The following is a 19,934-nucleotide window of genomic DNA, read 5'->3' as shown; positions in this document are numbered from 1 at the left end:
GGCTTGATGCTCCTGAAGGCCTCTGTGTCTGCAATCCTGAAGAACTGTTTTCCTGTTTTCTTTTAGCGGTTTCTGGGAACAGGTGTTCTGTTCTCAGGTGTGTAGGCAATCCTGGTGACTGTCTTTCAGCTCTCAGTGAAGGCAGGAGTCATCTGACTCCTGGACTGCTCTTAGGTTCTTGGTCCCAGGGGGCACAGCTGGCACTAAGTGATTCCTTCTTGGGTTGGAAATGTGGGCAGAGGGTAGTCTCCTCTGACTTCTCAGGAATGTCTGCACTTCTGAGGGTCCTGCTCTCTCCTTCAGGAGATTTGGGTGCAGGAAGCTGTTTGACTGGTTCAGTTCAGTTCAGTTCAGCTCAGTTCAGTTCAGTTCTTGGTGCAGACCAGAACCACAGGTACCAGCAGCTGTCTGTTCCTCTATTCTTGTGTCCAGAGTCACTATGCAGTTTTCTTTTGGACCAGGGATGTGGGCAGAGGTGGGCAGAAGTGGTAGTCTGTCCTGTAGTCTCAGGATGGTCTGTACTTCTGGGTGTTGAGCTGTTTTCACCATGGGATTTGGGTGCAGGGAACTGTGGGATAATATCATTTCAGTTCAAGTCACCACCAGAGACAAGAAGTGTCCTGTCCCAGCGAACTTCTGCCTCTGTGTGTCCTGAGTCCACCAAGCAGGTCACTTGGAGCAGAAACCTGTGTCTTACCTCTGCTTTCAGGTATATAGGCGCTCCTTGTGATTGGCTTTCTTCTCTTGGCACAGGCAGTAATCAGAAGGGTCCTGTCCCTGATTGCTCCTAGGACACTGCACTGAGGGGGCACAGCTGGCACTAGGCTATTCTCTCTTGGGTCAGTAATGTGGGCAGAGAGTAGTATCCTCTGATTTCTCAGGAATGTCTTCACTTCTGAGCATCCAGCTCTCTCCCCCCTCTGGATTTGGGTGCAGGGGAGCTGTTTAACCAATTCAGTTCTTTTCAGTTCTGAGTGAAGACCAGAACCACAGGTACTGGCAGCTGACCATTTCTATATTCTTGTGTCCAGAGGCACTATGCAGTTTCCTCTTGGACCAGGAATGTGGGCGGAGATGGGCAGAAGTGGCAGCCTGTCCTGAGGTCTCAGGATGGTCTGTACTTCTGGATGTTCAGCTCTCTTCCCCCACGGGATTTGGGATTTGGGTGGGATATTTATTTCAATTAACAGAATACAGAAATTGTTTTTTCTGAGCTCTGGAACTTATCAATTTCTAGCACCTCAGGGTCCAGGGCAGGCACCACATCCACTGTGTGTTCAATGGTTAATTTCCTGCATCCTCATTATCATGGTCACTCTGCTGACATTTCTTAACTTATGACATATAGGTCAAGGACAAAGAGCACCAGTTTGTACCCACTGAGAGTGAATATGGAGATGAAGAAGTAATGAGGAAATACTAGTAGATAATTTGAACCAATGAGAGGGTACCATTTAAAATATGAGATTGAAGGTGAGACTCAACTCTAAATAGCCTAAAATTATTTTAATTACTAAAACTACAGAACTCACTTATAATATTTGTATTTGTCATATGTCAGTCACAGATGCAAATAGGATTTGTAATAAAAATTTGAAATGAAAACATCAATTCTCTGATATGTTTGTAAAAGTACACATATGTAACACAAAATGCCTAAACTGAGAGTCACTAAATTAAAAATAAAAAGAAATAAAGGCCTAAAATTAATTTGGAGATTCTACATCACAGAAATATATATCTTATAATGAAATACCATCATTCCACAATACACAGTTCCCTGTGCTGAGGGGTAATCAGAACACAGTGTCTCCTCTGCAGATGCTGAAAACCTCCCTGCAGCCTCCAAGCCCTTATTCCCACAGCCTTGCTGGGACCTGAAAATCTTCTGATTTTGCACTTGGGTGCAGGGCACTTACTGAGATGGACGTGGCAGAGCGGTATTCTATGCTTGTGGAGATCTGAACACTCTTGTGTTACTGGTGCCTTTAACACACCTCTACAGACTATAATTTTAATGTCTGTATATGATAACAGTCTACTGGGAGCCCACAAAGATGGCATCCCTGTGGGAAAATTATGCCTGCTTCTTGATTTTACTGTATTTTATCATAGACAACAGCACACTGGAAATAGGGGCAGCTAGATTCAAATATTCTCATAAATTCCCATGACACTTCTACCAGAGGAATGAAAGGGTCATATCACATAGTTAACCAAAAGTTTGCTAATTCTTAAGGTAAGATTTCTTGGCTTTACCTATTTCATATGTTTTACTTTCTCAGCATTAGGATGAGGGACTGCAGAAGCTCCCATGAGTTGCCTCGGCCTCTAGGTGAATTTTACTCAGTGTTGTGGAGGATAAACATCCAATTTCTCCCCTGCCCCCAAAATTCCTAGTGTTTGCCATTTGCCTTGACAGTCATCATCTATAGGGTTCTGATTCATGATTATGGCATCTCACTGAGCGTGTTATGTGATTCACCCAGGAATTAGAAGGTAGATTAAACCTTTCCTGTGCATATTTTCCCTGTATTTTTTGGAGGATTTTTTTGAGATGATAGATAGACAGGATAGATAGATAGATAGATAGATAGATAGATAGATAGATAGATAGATATAGAGAAATACATTCTGAGAAAAGGTTTCTCTGTGTAACCCTAGCTGTCCTGAAATTCAACCTATACACCAGTCTGTCCACCAATTCATATATTCACATGCCTCTGCTTCCTGAGTGTTAGGATTAAATACATGTGCTATTAAGACCCAGCCTATTTTGGGATTTTTAAAAACTTTTTTATTCTTATTTTTATGTTTGTTTTTGTGGCTGTGGTGTAGCAATGTAGATGCACTTCTGTAGCTCATGCTGATCTTGAACTTGCTATCCTGCTGTTTCAACCTCAGGGTTACAAACCTGAGTCAACAGGGCCAGTGCTCCTCATATATTTTATACAACTTACAATTGTGTGGTTTAATTTTTATTCTCCATTCTTGATATTTTAAGTGTTCTCTCATATTATCTAGTTAAATACTAGATTGTTGACACAGCCTATTTGAGGGTTCACTTGAAGTGAAGACAGAACACACAAAAGATCTCCCCTAATCTTTCTCTTTTCTCCAATAAGTTTTCAGTTATTTTTAGATTATATGTAAGTGTCAGCACTGAAGTTCCTGGATTCTAGTTATGGTGCGGTGCATGTAGGTGACATTTCCTCACATTTAGTAACATATAACAGCTTAACTGTGTGAAGTATACCTCTGAGAATGTTCAGAGTTGTGAAGTGTGTTTCTCTCTAAGACTGTTCAGCTATTTAAAGTGTGTGTCTGAGTTTGTGCTCCCCTGCATGAAGTGTGCTCTGGGGAGGTATTGGTTTAATCTCAAGTATGCAGATACGCTACAATCCCACAGTTTTCATGATGTATATTGGTATTACAGCTAAGAAATTATTTCTGACTAATTTAATATTTAAATTTGTATGTTTTGTCTCCATTTAAAGTACTCTGTTCATCATCTCTGTCAATTTGACTCCTTTAAGGTATGTCCTTTGTAATTCACTGTGTTTGTCTCTCTTGCAGGGTACAAACATGTGTTCCTGGTAGAATAAGACAAACATTTCTCAACATGGGAAGACTGTGATCTGAACCCATATTCAGACACCACCAGATAGTGGCTATTGCTACCTTTCACTATTTTAATCTAACTATCTGAGCATTACTGTACAAATGACAGTATGGGGGTTGGGATTTAGCTCAGTGGTAGAGCGCTTGCCTAGGAAGCGCAAGGCCCTGGGTTCGGTCCCCAGCTCCAAAAAAAAAAGAACCAAAAAAAAAACCAAAAAAACAAATGACAGTATGATTCTCTGCCTATAGTTTCAGCTCCATATGTGTATGTTTTCTGAATCATGTAATAATTGACTCTCAAAACAATCTTTCCTTCTGTATTTTGCCAAATATAAAAAAAACTAGAAACTGAATAATTGGATATGTCATAGATATCACATAGTGAAAGTCATGGATTATAGCAGAGAGACATCGCAACAGTTGAGTATCCTGATCCATAGAAGACTCAAGTTCAATTACCAACATGCACACTGGGTAGACCACAAGTATTAGAGTACCTAACACTTATGTACTCCATGAGCACCTATACTCAAGTACACACACAGATACACACACACACACAGAGAGAAAGAGAGAGAGAGAGAGAGAGAGAGAGACAGAGAGACAGAGAGACAGAGAGACAGAGAGACAGAGAGACAGAGACAGACAGACAGACAAACAGACAATGTTAAAACTTAAAATAAATCCTTCTTATGATCTTAAAAGCAGTGTGGTAACTCAGGTCAAATGAGAACCCTCTGGTAGATCTCCTTTGAAATTGTACTGAGAAATCTAAACCTCATGTGATATCTGAGAGGACACACTGTTTAATTTTCTTCCATACACTTGTCACCCATACACAAATGAAATAGATTTAACAGAAAAAATGAAAATTTCATATACTAATTTAAGATGCAGAATGTTGCAAATATGTCATGATCCAAACCTCTGATGACAACATAATGAATTATACTAAGGGTCTATACCCATCACTGAATAATCAATTATCTATTATTCTGCCATATATTGACCTCAAAATCTTAGTCCTCCACTTTTCAGTGCAAATAAACAAAAAAGGGATGATGGTGGTATAGCTATGGGACACAATAATTTGGACACAGTAGAACATTGACCCATCCTTGAACGTCATCCTTGAGTAGAAGATAACAGTGGCTATTAGCCCACATATTTGAATTACCCTAGATGCACAGAATACATGAAACTCAAGAAGGATGACCAAAATGTGAATGCTTCACTCCTTCTTTAAAAGGGGAACAAGAATACCCTTGGCAGGGAATAGGAAGGCAAAGTTTAGAACAGAGGCTGAAGGAACACCCATTCACAGCCTGCCCCACATGTGGCCCATACATATATAGCCACCAAACTAGATAAGATGGATAAAGCAAAGAAGTGCAGGCTGTCAGGAACCTGATGTAGATCTCTCCTGAGAGACACACCCAGAATACAGCAAATACATAGGTGAATGCCAGCAGCAACCCACTGAACTGAGAACTCGACCCCCGTTGAAGGAATCAGAGAAAGGACTAGAAGAGCTTGAAGGGGCTTGAGACCCCATATGAACAACAATGCCAACCAACAAGAGCTTCCAGGGACTAAGCTACTACCCAAAGACTGTACATGGACTGACCCTAGGCTCCAACCTCGTAGGTAGCAATGAATAGCCTAGTAAGAGCACCAGTGGAAGGGGAAGCCCTTGGTCCTGCCAAGACTGAACCCCCATGGAACGTGATTGTTGGGGGGAGGGTGGTAATGGGGGGAGGATGGGGAGGGGAAGCCCCTGTAGAAGGGGAGGGGAAGGGTTAGGTGGATGTTGGCCCAGAAACCTGGAAGGGGAATAACAATCAAAATGTAAATAAGAAATATTCAAGTTAATAAAGATAGACAAAAGAAGTCAGTAATATTTGAATAAGAATTTAAGTTTATCATTTATGACAGTTGATTTAATGCTTTCAAAATTATATTTTGATTAAAGAGGTATTAACACTTATACAATCTGAAAAAAAAAAAAAAGAAGGCAACATTTTCCAAAATGTAGAGAACCACAAAGAACCACAAAGAAGCTCATGAACAGCAGGATGGCCTTGCTTGCCCTTTGTTCTGGAGATGCCTTTGAAGAAAGGCTGGTGCTGTGAAGATGCTGGGCCTGATTTTTGTGCCTCCATAGGTAAGCCACCATGTACCCACTGGACAGGGCCATGAGACTGATAAGAAAGGCTTCCCTGATGGCCATTGTTGTCAAAAACATGCTTGTTCTGGAGTAACTCATAGGTAGAAGTGAACAGGACTGAGAAACATACATAAAATTATTTGAATGCAAGTTGGAGGTAGCAATGGTTGATAAAAAGAAGTGACTGCTAAAAGATATATAGAGAACACAGAAGAAAAGAAAGGCACCTGAGATGTGATGGGGATATTATTTTTAAACTTTGATAAACATAAGCTTCTAGGATTGAGAGTGATGGTCCAAAGGACATTCAGCAGACAGGTAGCACAAAGGGTGAAACCCCTCAAAAGCCTGTGTAAATAGATAAAGGACTGGCATGTGGTAGAATCCCACCTCCCCCGAGACATAAACATGTCTGCAGCTATGAGTCCCATAGTTATAAGCAGTATTAGTTGGGTTAAGGATAAGAAAGCAGTGTAGAGATCAATGGGCTTAGATCTGTTCTTTTCAAAGAGCATGCAGAGGTGGGCAAAAACCAGGACACTGTTAGCTGAGATCCTAATGCTCACCTCAGAGAACAACATGATTTCCATGTTAATGTCAGTGTAGAGGATGTTGTCTTTATTCATTGTAGCTGGGTAGGAATCAAACAGCAACAACCTCAGAAGAAAAGAGAAAACACTTTATTACAAAATACAGCCTTGTTCACAAATGCCAACCAAAACCAAGCTGCAATAAGATGGTGCCTCATCCAGATTCCACATCACCAAACTCATCTCCAGCTCACACCACCTCAAAGCCATCCCCACTGTCCCCACTGTCCTAATGCTTTCCAATCAATGCTGACTTGTGCATAACATTGTGGTGTTACCTCAGAATATAAACTTTTTGTACATTAAACACTTCCACAGGGTCTAAGTAGCATTTCTGCTCATGGTCCCTAGGTTTAATCATTCTTGGCCCAGAGTTGTATCTCACTTGATGGTTGTACACACAATAGCTTTACATGTCTGGTGAATTGGAATGGAGAAATGCACAAAACTAGAAATGTGCCTCTCCGGAGGACTGTGCACCCACAGATTCCATGTGCACAGTGTCATTTTCTCTGTGTCCACTTTATTCTGCTGTTTTACTACCAGAAAACAGAAAAAAATCATTCTCTGTCTGTATCTCTGTCTCTTTGTCTCTCTCTATCTCTGTCTCTGTCCTTCTTGCTTTCTCTCTGTGTGTATTTTTCTCTTCCCTATACCTCCCTTTTCCTCTACCCTCTCCTTTATTCTTTCTCTCCTCTTTTTTTTTAATACATGGTTTCTCTGTGTATTCCTGGTCATCCAAAAACACACTTTGTATACCAGGCTGGCCTCTATCTCAGAGATCTTCCACCTTCTAACTTATAAGTGGTTGGATCAACGACATGTGCCAAAACTGCCAAGCAAGGCCAAATATTCTCGATAAATCTAGAAAAAAATGATTATCAATTTGGATTCTGAATCAAATTCTTCCCACTGCCATTTCTTCAGATATGACCTTAAGTACTCAGAGCTCCAGTCACCTCCTTTAGAACATGTGGACAGTCAGTCCTGTGCCTGTGTCAAAGAACCCTGGGTGTGAAAGAACATGCTATATACATACTCACCAAACCTGGAAGTATTTCTGGCACAGAATGATCTCTATAGACATGTCAGCTGTTGGTTTTCTCATGCAGTGTCTTGTCATGTGGACTGAGTCAATTCAGCTCTGTTATTGACTGATCAACAGTTTCCCTACCTGAAACAGAAAAGATGAAAATGTCCAAAACAGTTGAATGATGGAGTCAAGTTCACTTTCCAAACAGTATGAAATCTTGGAGTTTTCTTTGATTTTTAAATGTCTCTCCATCCACCCTATAACTTTAATATTCTGCAATGATGCCTCTGAGAAAAGACCCCAAGAATCAAATATCCCTGTGAACACATTCTTACTTTTTTCTTCTGTCATGTAGAATCAGGGTGTTAAATAAAACTTCAATTATAATAGACAGGGCCATCCCATTCTGCAGTCATGATAAGTGAAAATTATCCACCAAGTCTTGAAGTATAGGCTCTTCTTTATTGAAGAGCTGGGCCATCATGGAGTTTACTGTGAGACTGTGTCTCCTTGTCATATTAAGGTGATGTCGCTGCCTAAACATGAGCTAAGCAGGGACAACAATGAGACATGCCAAGGTACAGGAAAGCCCACTACTCTGCCTACACAAAGAACTGCAGACTCCCAAGAAAAACTAAGATCAGGAGGAATCGTCTTCTCCAGGGGGAGCATATCAATTAGATATCCAAAACCAAAGTCAGCATGGAAAACATACACATGAGGAGCAGTATGCACACTGAGCATATTGTAGTTGTGCATTTAAGAATAAGTGTTATGCAATCGAAATGTAAATAAGAAATACCCAAGTTAATAAAGATGGAAAAAAAGAAAAAAAAGAATAAATGTTATGTAATAAAAAGAGACCATGAGAGCAAAGGAGAGCATGGGGGTTATTAGGAAGAGTTTTGAGGAACATGGCTAGTGGATAATTCATATCATACTATAATGTTTAAAAATCAAAGAATTATGAAATTTCATAATAGGGAAATGTTATAATTCATAAACACTGGGTAACAGTTAATAATTCAGAGGTGAGTAGGATAGTTGGTGAAAACATCTAATAATTTGCATTTCCTCACATAAAAATTGTATAGTATCAACATAAAAAGCTAATTCTTAAAGATATCAGTTGTCATTAGCCCCAGAGTCTTGACTAAGATCTACTTATTCAATTCCTATGATTTGTGAAGTTCCTAATAATACCAGAGCTCCTCCTTGATCTCTGTCTAAATAAACATAAAGAAGGTGGGGGAGAAGGAAGCACCAGGGGAAAAAAAGAAGAGGGTGGGGGAATTCATTGTCAGTAGTGAGATAACATAATGTAACAGTTTCTGCCACTCAGCCAATATGTTTGAGTTTGTGCCATGATAACCCCAGGAAAATATACAGACAGAAATCAAGGCTCCATCTGCCTTCAAGATATAAGGAAAGCAGTTCACACTGGCACTCCACCTGAATGTCATCTTGTAACCCATATGCATTCATAATGGTAGGCATGTGTTTTATATACACATTTCAGGGAAGGAAATGTGCATATTGGTGATGATTTTAAAGTTCAAAAACATGAAATATACGCACTCACTAAGTAATAATCCTAACATGTTTCTCTCCTATCGTTTTTAAGAAATTAAATATTTTCTGTTCCACCAAATGCAAACACAAAGGGATGCAGACAGACAGAGGAAAGACAGACCAACAGGAGAGGAATGACAGACAGAGAAAGACTCTGAGAGAAAGATAGACAGAAAGGGGGGTCAGAAATGATCCTCACAAAGGCATCACATTATTAAATTCCCCAGGTGGTGAGGGCTATCCTCCTTTTTATAGTTGGGTGCAGGTTGTGTTATCATTAGGTTCATTTCAGTATCTATAGCACTACAAAATGTAAATCACTTAGGAAAACCAGGGGATTTCAGGAGGCAGGAATCTTAAACTACATTCATGACATCATGGATTCAGGACATTTTTGCTCTGAAGTCAGAAGATCTTATTAGAATGGAGGTAACACTTGAGAGTCACTTCCTTTCTGCAGGAATAGCTGGAGAGAGTAATGTGATGTCTGGTAACCATGGGTACCAGTTTGTCAGGAGAGACACAAACAGCAGCCTTGACCACCTGCCAGCCCCAATCTTTGCAGCACACTCAACTGTGCCTATGTGAAGTTATTTAGAAAATGTTGAGCTAATGTGTCATTCATACTCAAACATTCTAGGGACTATTAGCACTTCATGGAAACGAGCTAAAAAGGGTTGTATTGCCACTCTTCTCAGAAGTTAGTCCTTACATGGATAACTACCTAACACAATATAGGAGATAGGAGAACAGGACAGCCACCCCTGCCATCAAAAATGATGTAAGAGACAGACTTTTGCACAACAATTCAAGTTGCAACGTCTGCCTGTGTCCTTCAGATAAAACTATACCATGCCTAAAATTTCCTTCTATATCCTGGTCTGTCACATTTCCTCTGGAGTCATGTCATGTTTTCTATATAAGGAAAGGACATGGATTTGAGAAATAGTTTGGAGAAAATGAAAGAAAGGCTTAGAGGGCAGAACAGGAGAACAAAACCACCTAGAGCAAGAAATAATCAGAAGAATCCCGAGTATTCATTGCTAGAGAAACTTTAGAGTCTCAGGAACACAGAGAGAGCCCTCAATTCTGCATGGACCCATAATCCTTGGCTGTAGACACTGTACCATCCTTAAGTTACACAAATCATAGGCAGCCTAAGATTCTTGGCATTGTCAATAGGCTTCAAACAAATGGCCAGTGTTCACAACAATAATCTGACCTTGTCATCTGGGGGTAAGTAGAGAGCAAAATGGAAGAGGGAAACCTCTCTGAAGAACCCACTGCATGCTGAGTATTTATGACCCCATAGGTGCACTGCATCAGGGAAGAGAAAGGCACACTGTCTATTTTCTTCTCTATGACATCACTGCAGCCTACCTACACACTGGTATTGAGTGGCTGCATAAAGAGCAGAGTTTAAGTCATGTCTGAGCATTGCCTGTCTGTCCTTACATTTAAGAAACTGGTGTACTTGTGTTTGTCATTGTCACACAGTTCACCCTTGCTATGCTACCATCACTCTCACCCCTAATGTGCTTTCCTGAACAGTGGACTGAGGCCTGCGAAGATGGGTTTGGCTCTGCTTCATGAAATTAAGTTCGGTTTAGAATGGAGTTTCAGCAGGAAGTATTCTTTATCAATTCTCCTTGGAAAACTACTTGGAAGACTGTGAAGGAGAGGAAAACCGTCATGCAAGGAAAACCATCAGTAAGAAGATGTCAACACTGTGTCAAGAGAGACCATGAAGAAAGAGGCTGTGTATGTGCTATTGGAAACACCATGAGAAATACTTGTGATAAGGAGTAAGTGAAACACTTTTTGTTGTCCTCTGGGCTCACAATTGCAGATAGACTGTTGTAGTATTTAAAACCACATCATCAGACCCCCCCCAGAGACAACAGTGTGCTCTTATAGGAAAGGGTGAGGAAGTCCTAGTGAAGCCTTGTCACAGACCTGACAGTTTTGTCACAAATGCCTGGTGTTACTATAAAGACTGAGCCATTCTGCAGAAGAAACTTTTTCTGACACAACCTGTCATGTGATGGATCAATCCCATCATCAAACAAGGGGTTAATGACCTCCCTGTCCACCAGCTTTGATGGTCTCTTTGTAATAAACATAGAGATAGAATTCTGTTTATCTATTTCTAAAACCATTATTAGATGCAGTTTGGGGAATTATGGCAGCTAGTAAAAGAGATCAGACATAGAGAAAGCAACAACCTCAAGGCAATCCCATTATTTGAGTGCTTTGCAATTGTTTCCCAAAAAAACTAGAGTTATAAATTTCCATTTTTAGGACCCTGGGAAAATAAGACCAAGTTTACCATGGACTTGATATTTCATAACTGGCAACCATGATCCTTAACTGAGACTTCCCCTGGGTCAGAGACCAGGATAAGGACAGCCTCTGAGTTCTAGTAGCTCTAGATGAACTGGAAATGAAATGCAGCACACTGTGAGGCTGTCCATCATGTAAGCCATGAACTTGCTGCTTCATTTCTTTGTAAAGCTTTTGTCTTAGTTATGATTTTATTACTGTGAGCAGACACCATCTCCAAGACAACTTTTATAAGGACAACAATTACGGGGCTGGATAAAAGGCTCAGAGGTTCAGGCCATTATCATCAAAGTGGGAACATAGCAGCATCCAGGCAGGCATGGTGAAGGAGGAGCTGAGAGTTCTACATCTTGTTCCAAAGACAGACAGGAGAAGACTATCTTCCAGGAAGCTAGGAGGAGAGTCTCAAAGCCCACCCCCATAGTTATGCACTTCCTCCTAAAAGGCAACGCATACTCCCCTGGCTCCCAATAGCTTGTTTACACCCATGAATCTATTGGAGTCATACCTAGCTTTAGTATAAAATACATTTAGTTCAAATTCCAAAGTTCCCATAGTCTATAGCAGACTCAACAATGCAAAAAGTCCAAACACAAAATCTGTTCTGAGATTCATCCAATCACTTAACTATAATCCTCAAAGCAAGATAGGCAACTAGCTGAGCAAAATCCAAACTGCATCTCCAGATTATAGGCGAAAATGGTTTTCAGATCTCCAACTCCTTTTTCATAATTGTTGAGTTAAATAAACGTCTTTCTCCTTGCTGGCTCCACTCCCTGTTAGCAGTTTTCCACAGCAGATATTCCACAGCTCTTGAAGCTTGAACAACTTGTGGTCTCCAAGGCAACTTCAACATTACAGATCCTTGTACCAGTGTATAGGACCATGTATGATATTCTGGGCTCCTCCAAAGGGTTTGGGCTACGTATGAATACTTCTCTCCTCTGAAACCTCTATAGCCAGGTTTCCACAGTTCAAATCACCTTCAACAACAAAGTCAGACATATTCCTAATAGGTTGTCATATAAGCCCCAATCAAAGCATCCCTCTGAACTCCAAATCCAAACTCCTTAAAAGTCACATTCTTCCAAGAAAAAGCATGGTCAGGGCTACCACAGCAATAACCAGGATCTGCTACCAAATTTTATCTTGGAGTTTTACTGATGTGCACATACACCATAACCAGGGAAACTTTTATGAATGACAACATTTAATTGGGACTGGCTTACAGGTTCAGAGTTTCAGTCCATTATAATCAACTCAAGAGCATTGCAGCCTGCATGCAGGCAGGGTGTAGGGGGAGCTGAAAGATCTACATCTTGTTCCAAAGGCAAGCTGGAAAGACTAGCTTCTACAAAGCTAGGACAAGGGTCTTAAATCCCATGCCAACAGTAACAAACTTCTTCCAACAAAGCCACACCTACTGCAACAAGAAATTATCTCCTAATAGTTTTACTCCCTGGGCCAAGCATATGCAAACCACCACATCTCTATATCTCTAAATTATTCAAACCACAGAAGTCGTGTACAATAACAATTCTAGACTTCCACAGATAAGGACATTACACTAAGTTTTGGGTTTAAAGTTGTTTTGGTAAGATGAGAAGATCTGGTAGCATGAGATCTGTGAGAAAAAATAAATCAGGAAATCCATTGTGTGACTTAAGTGGTAACACAGAGTGTCAATTTACTTTTGAAAAATGAGTCCAAACCAAAAATCTATGGGTATTCCAAAAGTGAGCAAAATATATGAACTTTAGGAGTTACTGAAGATGAATATCCTTGGAAGAAAATATGTTTGTTACCTTTGCAGAACACATTCCCCTCTTTTGAGAAGCCACCAGAGCTCAGTATCTCCATTGTAGATGTGAAAACTTCCTTGTAGACTGGAAACTCCTCCTTCCTCAGACTGCCAGGGACCAGACCACCTTCAGATTCTGCACTAGGGTACAGGAGACTTACCTGTATAGAATTGTTGGGGGAGAACTCTGTGCCTGACGAGATCCTGCACAGACTAAAGGGAGTTTGTAATGCTTGTGAGTAACTTGTAATTTTAGTGTTTGTAGAATGTGGCAAGTTTTCACTGTGGAGCACGGAGAACTGGCATCCCAGTGGAGCATCTCCACTGCCTTTGATCTTACTCTCTATGATCTGGATAAGAGCCATCTGGGGAGGGCTGGGCATAAACTATCTGAGTTATCTTGCAATACCTGGGGAGGGATCAGAAAGTTTGCGCCTACTCGACAACTCTAACTTTTATCATTTTGAACTTCAGGTATAATCAATCCCAAACCATTTCATGCTCTGGGGTGAGAGACTCATGGGCCTCCCATGACTTCCCATCGGCTCTGACACCATCTCTCTACATAATTAAATTGCAGCTTTTCGCTGGGTTTGTCCTCATGTGGAATATTTGAATTCTATGTAGTGTTGGTTCTGTGTGCCTTAATTTCCATATGCTCAGCTTCAGGATTCAAACTGTAAGTGATATTTAAAAGTTAATTTTATAAGAAATGATAGAAAAGTGAGGAGGGAGAAAGCAATAGCTGGAGACCTTTGGAGAGGCAGTCATGGTTATGAGAAACCAGCTTAGGGTTCAAGATGTGAGTTCTCAGTTTATTACAGCTTACATGCCTGCTGCTTAATGACATGCTTTGCCACAATGACAGTGCTGTTAGTCAAATGAATTGGAACATTTCTAAGAGGTTAAGAGATCTGACTCATGAATGGTTCTGTAGGAAACTAACCAAGTCCTGTATGAATGTGTGCAATTTGACATTAGCACAGCTTTGGCAATGACCAGTGACTCAGACCCATAGTAAGGACAAAACCTTCCATGGATAAAGCTTGGTGGGATGGCAAAGCATTCTTGTGATCCAAATCGGAATGTATTTAGTATGTGCAGGGAATATACACCATAGCTTCCACTATTCCAGCCTGAAGAATGTACATGACAGAGACAGTTACCCCTAAGAGCAGGAAAACCTGCTCAACTGTATGCAAATCCTGCTTCCTCCTTTATCTGTATACAATAACGTCACTTCCTTTTTCAGCTGAATATATTATACACATTAAGAAGTGCTGCAACTCCTCCATCATAAATTCCAAGCCAACCCCAGCTTTACTGGATGGGTTTGCTTGTCTGTCATTTCCTCATTTCCTCAGTGCCCGTAGTCTGCTGGGACCCTCTTGGGAGCGATGCCCTTAAAACCCTCCATTATTGATGTTAATATTATAGTTAGAGTTTAGTATGACTGGGTTCATGGAAAATCCCCAGTCAGCTGCAGAAGACTAATACAAATCTGGTGGTCAGGATGCCCAGTGATATGACAAACCTGTGAACTTTCTGAGAAACCAACATCCTGCTGACTAATGATATAACAATGTTGTGATCTTGCTGAGAAATACATCTATGTCAGGATGCCCAATGATATGACAAACCTGTGACCTTTCTGAGAAACCAACATCCTGCTGACTAATGATATGGCAAACCTGTAACCTTTCTGAAAAACCAAGATCTTGTTGACATCAGCTGACCACATGATTACTGTGTCCTTGGCTTGCGTTGATGCTTCCCACTTCCTCCCTCTCTCTGTTACTCCTGCTATGGTATAAATTCAGCCTTGGGAAAAAATTAAATTTTTGCCTTGATCAGACTCTTGGTGTCTTTCTTCATGTCTCTTGTCCCCCGTTCTCTTCCAGGTACCCCCTGCACCCTCGTTGACTGTCCTGCAGGATGGGTCAACTGGACCAGACAGCACCCAAGCTGTGGAAGGAAGAGGCTCAAGATGAATCTCAACATTACCAAAAGATGAGGTTTTGCTGCACAACCACATCAACACATATGCTATCAAGGCAAGGGATGAGAGCAAGGACAAGAAGGAAGAGAAATGCAGATAGATAGTTCTCCAGCTTCTTAGAGATGCTGAAGCTCCATCTAATATGCAGCAGTATAGATCATCAAAGGTCAGTAAGGAGGGCCCTCCCCTACAGTCAACTGTTTGTAAAATCCAGAACTGAGGTTAAGTTACCAACTTGTGAGATTTCCAGTACCAAACAAAGAAGAAAAGAGAGACTATAGCAGTTTTGTTCAAGTCAAAAATTGTGAAAATAGGATAAAAACATTCTGTGTCAAAGAACAGTACTCTAGATTGGGCAACATACTTACCTCAAAAATAATCCAGTATTCCTCCTGTCAAAAGGAAATGCTTGGACAAAGAGTGGAGCATACTCTGAAGGAAAGGCCATCCAGATGTACGTAGTCCAACATCCAACTGAATATGGGGAACCCAGTGCAGGAGTTAGGGCAAGTACTGAAAAAGCTGAAGGGGTTTGCAACCCATAAGACAAATAATATCAACCAACCAAACCCCCAGAGCTCCCAGGGACTAAACCACCAATCACAGTGTACACACGGGGGAACACATGGCTCCAACTGCATATATAGTAGAGAATGGGCCTTATAGGACATCAATGGGAGGGGAAGCCCTTGGGCCTGTCAAGTCTCAATGACTCAGCATAAAAGAATACTAGGGCACTGAGGTGGGAGTGGGTGGGCTGGTGGGGGAGCAGGGTCATAGGAACAGAGGCAAAGGAGGGGTTAGGTATAGGGTGTGGGGGGAACTGGAATGGGAGATAACATTTGAAATGTAAAGAAATAAAAATAACCAATAAAAATGATATGGTAACCCTAACACAATCTCATATGCTTATTAACAACATTGTTTATTTTATTTTACAAATGCATAAACTGAATGAAATAAATATTTGAATGCATTTATGTAAAAGAAAAAAGAAAAAGAGAAAAGAACAGTACTCCACTTTCCAAAGGGAAAGGTTCCAGTAGGTTTGTAGACTAATATAGTATTTTTGCATTTGCCAGAGTGTATGTCCCCATCCTTTCCTTCAAACCTACTTTGAATCTTCCATATGTGTTCTTGTTAAAACACCAATTTTAAGGGAGTGGAGAGTTGCACAAATCTTCCTCCTTAGATTACAAGGGTAGAAACAGACCAGACAAAATGAAGGACAATGCAGATAGCAGGGCTTCCCTATGGCCCAGGAAAGGAAAGGGATTTCCAGATGCTGAAGATGTCCATAATTCTTTTAAAGCTGCTATTACATGAATTTTAGTAAAAATAGTAGAATATTGGAGGTGCATCTCATCCTGTTATGAGATATGAGTTTCTGAATAGCTAGGAACCTATTACCTTGGTAAGTTTCTAACTTCTTAGTAAGAACACCATGAACTGAAAAGAGCCTTTGGGGAAGCTGCCTGTTTCAGAGCCTTTGAAAAAGTAGGAGGTCTACCTTGGGATGTAAAACCAAACAACAGGCTCTTTGGCTTTCATCCCGGGACACTGATTTCTGCCAAGATGGAGTCACATTGCTCAATATTGCCATTGAGAATAAATACTTCATGGTATCCTATAATAGACTCTTGTTGTCATCTACACTATGGTCTGTAGGAAGTTATTCAACTGAACCAATCAGGTTCAGGGAACCCAAGAAAAACCACAGTGATGTCCTAGGAACATATCCTCTACAATATTCTGACATTGGTCCTAGAGAAGGACAACACAGATGTTGATCCAACCCTCACATGCACAGTCCCACCTGGCTGTTTTGACATTGAGTACTGAAATTGCTGCGAAGATACTGTTTTGTGTTACAATGGTATTCAGAACAAATGATTTTTTAATGGAAATACTTCTTTAAATGTCAAAGCTGAATGTAAATACTTCAAACAACTTTTCTGACTGCATTATTGTCTGTGGGAAAAAACTACATTCCACCACCATCATTAAAGTTGCTCCCTATCCTTGCTTTCCTGTTGATGTCATAAAATACTGTGACCAAAAGGAATGGACATACATTAATTTGTTTGAATTTACAAGCTATAGGCTACTGGTGATGGAAGCCAGGGGAGTAGCTCAAGTAGGAACTGAACCAGAAACTACAGAATGCTGCCTACTGGCTTTCTACCATTGGCTTCCTTAGCTACCTTTTTATTGAGAAGTCTTAGGACAACTCTAGACTGGATCAGGTGATAACTGAAGGTAACTAGATGATTTTCTTGTGTGCCATCAAAGCACATTGTAAGATCTGCTCCCATCGTATTCAGAGATGTGCTGTAGTATTCTGCTAGTGAGTTTTTATCAGTTTGGCACAGGATAGGGTCCTGTGGGAAGAGAGACAGTCAATTCTCCACCAGATGCTCTTAGGAGTAAGTCTGAGGGATATTTCCTTGATCAATGATTGATTTGGTATGGCCCATTCACTGTGGACATAGCATCCTTGGGCAGCTGGGATATAAAAGCAAGACACCAGAAGCAATGATTTTTGTAATTTTTGATTTATTATTTTATTTAGTAACATTTCAAATATTATTCCCATTCCCCTCTGAAAATACCATATCCCACCTCCCTCACCCCTGCTTTTATGAGGGTGATCAGATGGACATAATAGAGGCCAAGCTGGGATATGCTCTATGAGGAGCCTGGATGTTCAATACCATCCTCACTGACAGAGGCAGGAACAGATTTCTTCTCCAATATGACTAACCCACAGCTATGGGAAGTATATTAGCCCTGTGACATAAGAGACCTCATTGTCTGCAGCTGAAGGTTGTAGTCAATCAAGCCTGGTGGTTCACTCCTGATGCCTGCATAATGTGATGGTGCCAGAGGTGGAGGCAGGAAGATTGTAAGTTCAAGGCTAGCCTTGGGTACCGGAAGAGACTCATTTATAAAAAGGAGGAGGAAGTAAAATGATGTCACATGGGGTGATTTGTATTCACGACATCAAATATGAGTAAAATGCTTTAAACCATTCTTGCCTTCTGCCAACATTCAGTTAGAGATTATAGATGGAAACATGATTCTGGAGAGAACTAGGTATTAAGAGGGAGGGAATATTTTCCTAATTTTTAGACAGGGTCTCATCAAGTAGCCCCAGGTGGTCTAGAACTCACAATATACACGAAGCTAGCCTTGCACTCACAGAGCTCTGCCTGCATTTACCCTTTTCTCTAGGTCAAGTACTGGCATTGAAAGCATGTGCCACTACATTTTTCTCTGTTCATGTTTTTACAGTTTTCTGAAAATAGTTTATTCATTTCTACCCATATTCTTTTTTTTTTAACTTGAGTATTTCTTATATACATTTCGAGTGTTATTCCTTTCCCGGTTTCTGGGCAAACATCCCCCTCCCCCTTCCCCTCTTTATGGGTGTTCCCTTCCCCATCCTCCCCCCATTGCCACGCTCCCCCCAACAATCTAGTTCACTGGGGGTTCAGTCTTAGCAGGACCCAGGGCTTCCCCTTCCACTGGTGCTCTTACTAGGATATTCATTGCTACCTATGAGGTCAGAGTCCACGGTCAGTCCATGTATAGTCTTTAGGTAGTGGCTTAGTCCCTGGAAGCTCTGGTTGCTTGGCATTGTTGTACATATGGGGTCTCAAGCCCCTTCAGGCTCTTCCAGTTCTTTCTCTGATTCCTTCAATGGGGGTCCTATTCTCAGTTCAGTGGTTTGCTGCTGGCATACGCCTCTGTGTTTGCTGTATTCTGGCTGTGTCTCTCAGGAGAGATCTACATCCGGCTCCTGTCGGCCTGCACTTCTTTGCTTCATCCATCTTGTCTAATTGGATGGCTGTATATGCATGGGCTCTGGATGGGTGTTCCTTCTGTGTCTGTTTTAATCTTTGCCTCTCTATTCCCTGCCAAGGGTATTCTTGTTCCCCTTTTAAAGAAGGATCTACCCATATTCTTAATGTTTAAGTCTCTGCAGATATTCTCTCTTTTTAGTCAGTCAGGACATGCACTCCGTTAACATAGAGACATTCATCAGCACATTTCAGCAGCTACAGTTGTAGAGAGGATGAGTCACAATCTTTCTTCAGATGCTCTTCTTGCGTCATTCAGTGCTCATGTTATTTCTTTAAAAGATCCTTTAATGGGATGAAAGTGCAGATTATGACATCACTGCTCATGATGAGAGTGGTGTTTTGATGTATAAAATCTCCCCAAATTACCCTTTAGAGTTAGGAATGACAAATGATACTGTCATTGATACAGAAAAATACACATGCGTTAGAGCCTTACATTTGAATTATCTTTCCAGCTAGTTAGAATACTGCAAGACTGCACACCTCATGTCATTAGTTGAGGTCAAAGATGTATTGTGTTTCTTCTCTTATTCACTATCTAAATTTAAAAGGTTTACTCTATGTCTCTGTCTCTGTCTTTGACTCTCTGTCTCTCTCTGTGTCTCTCTGTTTCTCTGCCTCTGTACCTCTGTCTCTTTCAGTCTGTGAGTGTGTGGGGGGGTGTCCTTGCACTTGTGTTGATGCCATAGACACCATTCAGTTGTCCATCTCTTTCGCTGTCCCAGGGAAATCTCAAAAGATTCCAGGCAGTTACCAAGACAATGTGTTGCTGCCCACAATATGACAGCAAAGACCCGTTACTAAAGACAACACCCACAAAACACATTGAACATGGTGAGGCTGAGCATGTGCCTATGTAGAAATACCGTCTGTCATATGAGAATATACTCTTCAGTCAAACACCAAGCCAGCCACAAAGCCTTTCTCTCTAATACACTTCTG

At 41.0% G+C, this 19,934-nt stretch overlaps 1 protein-coding gene across 1 annotated transcript; it reads right to left on the bottom strand.

Moving 5' to 3' along the window:
* Window positions 1–4,600: 4,600 nt before the first annotated feature.
* Window positions 4,601–7,465, bottom strand: LOC116904443 (vomeronasal type-1 receptor 97-like). Its single transcript, XM_032907269.1, is given in 4 exon segments — window positions 4,601–4,773; window positions 5,662–6,033; window positions 6,036–6,445; window positions 7,422–7,465. Coding segments are annotated over 4 exon segments (999 nt in total).
* Window positions 7,466–19,934: the final 12,469 nt, after the last annotated feature.

The sequence above is a fragment of the Rattus rattus genome, chromosome 6, assembly GCF_011064425.1.
Source record: "Rattus rattus isolate New Zealand chromosome 6, Rrattus_CSIRO_v1, whole genome shotgun sequence".
Classification (NCBI taxonomy): Eukaryota; Metazoa; Chordata; class Mammalia; order Rodentia; family Muridae; genus Rattus; species Rattus rattus.
This window is presented reverse-complemented; position numbering and strand designations above follow the sequence as displayed.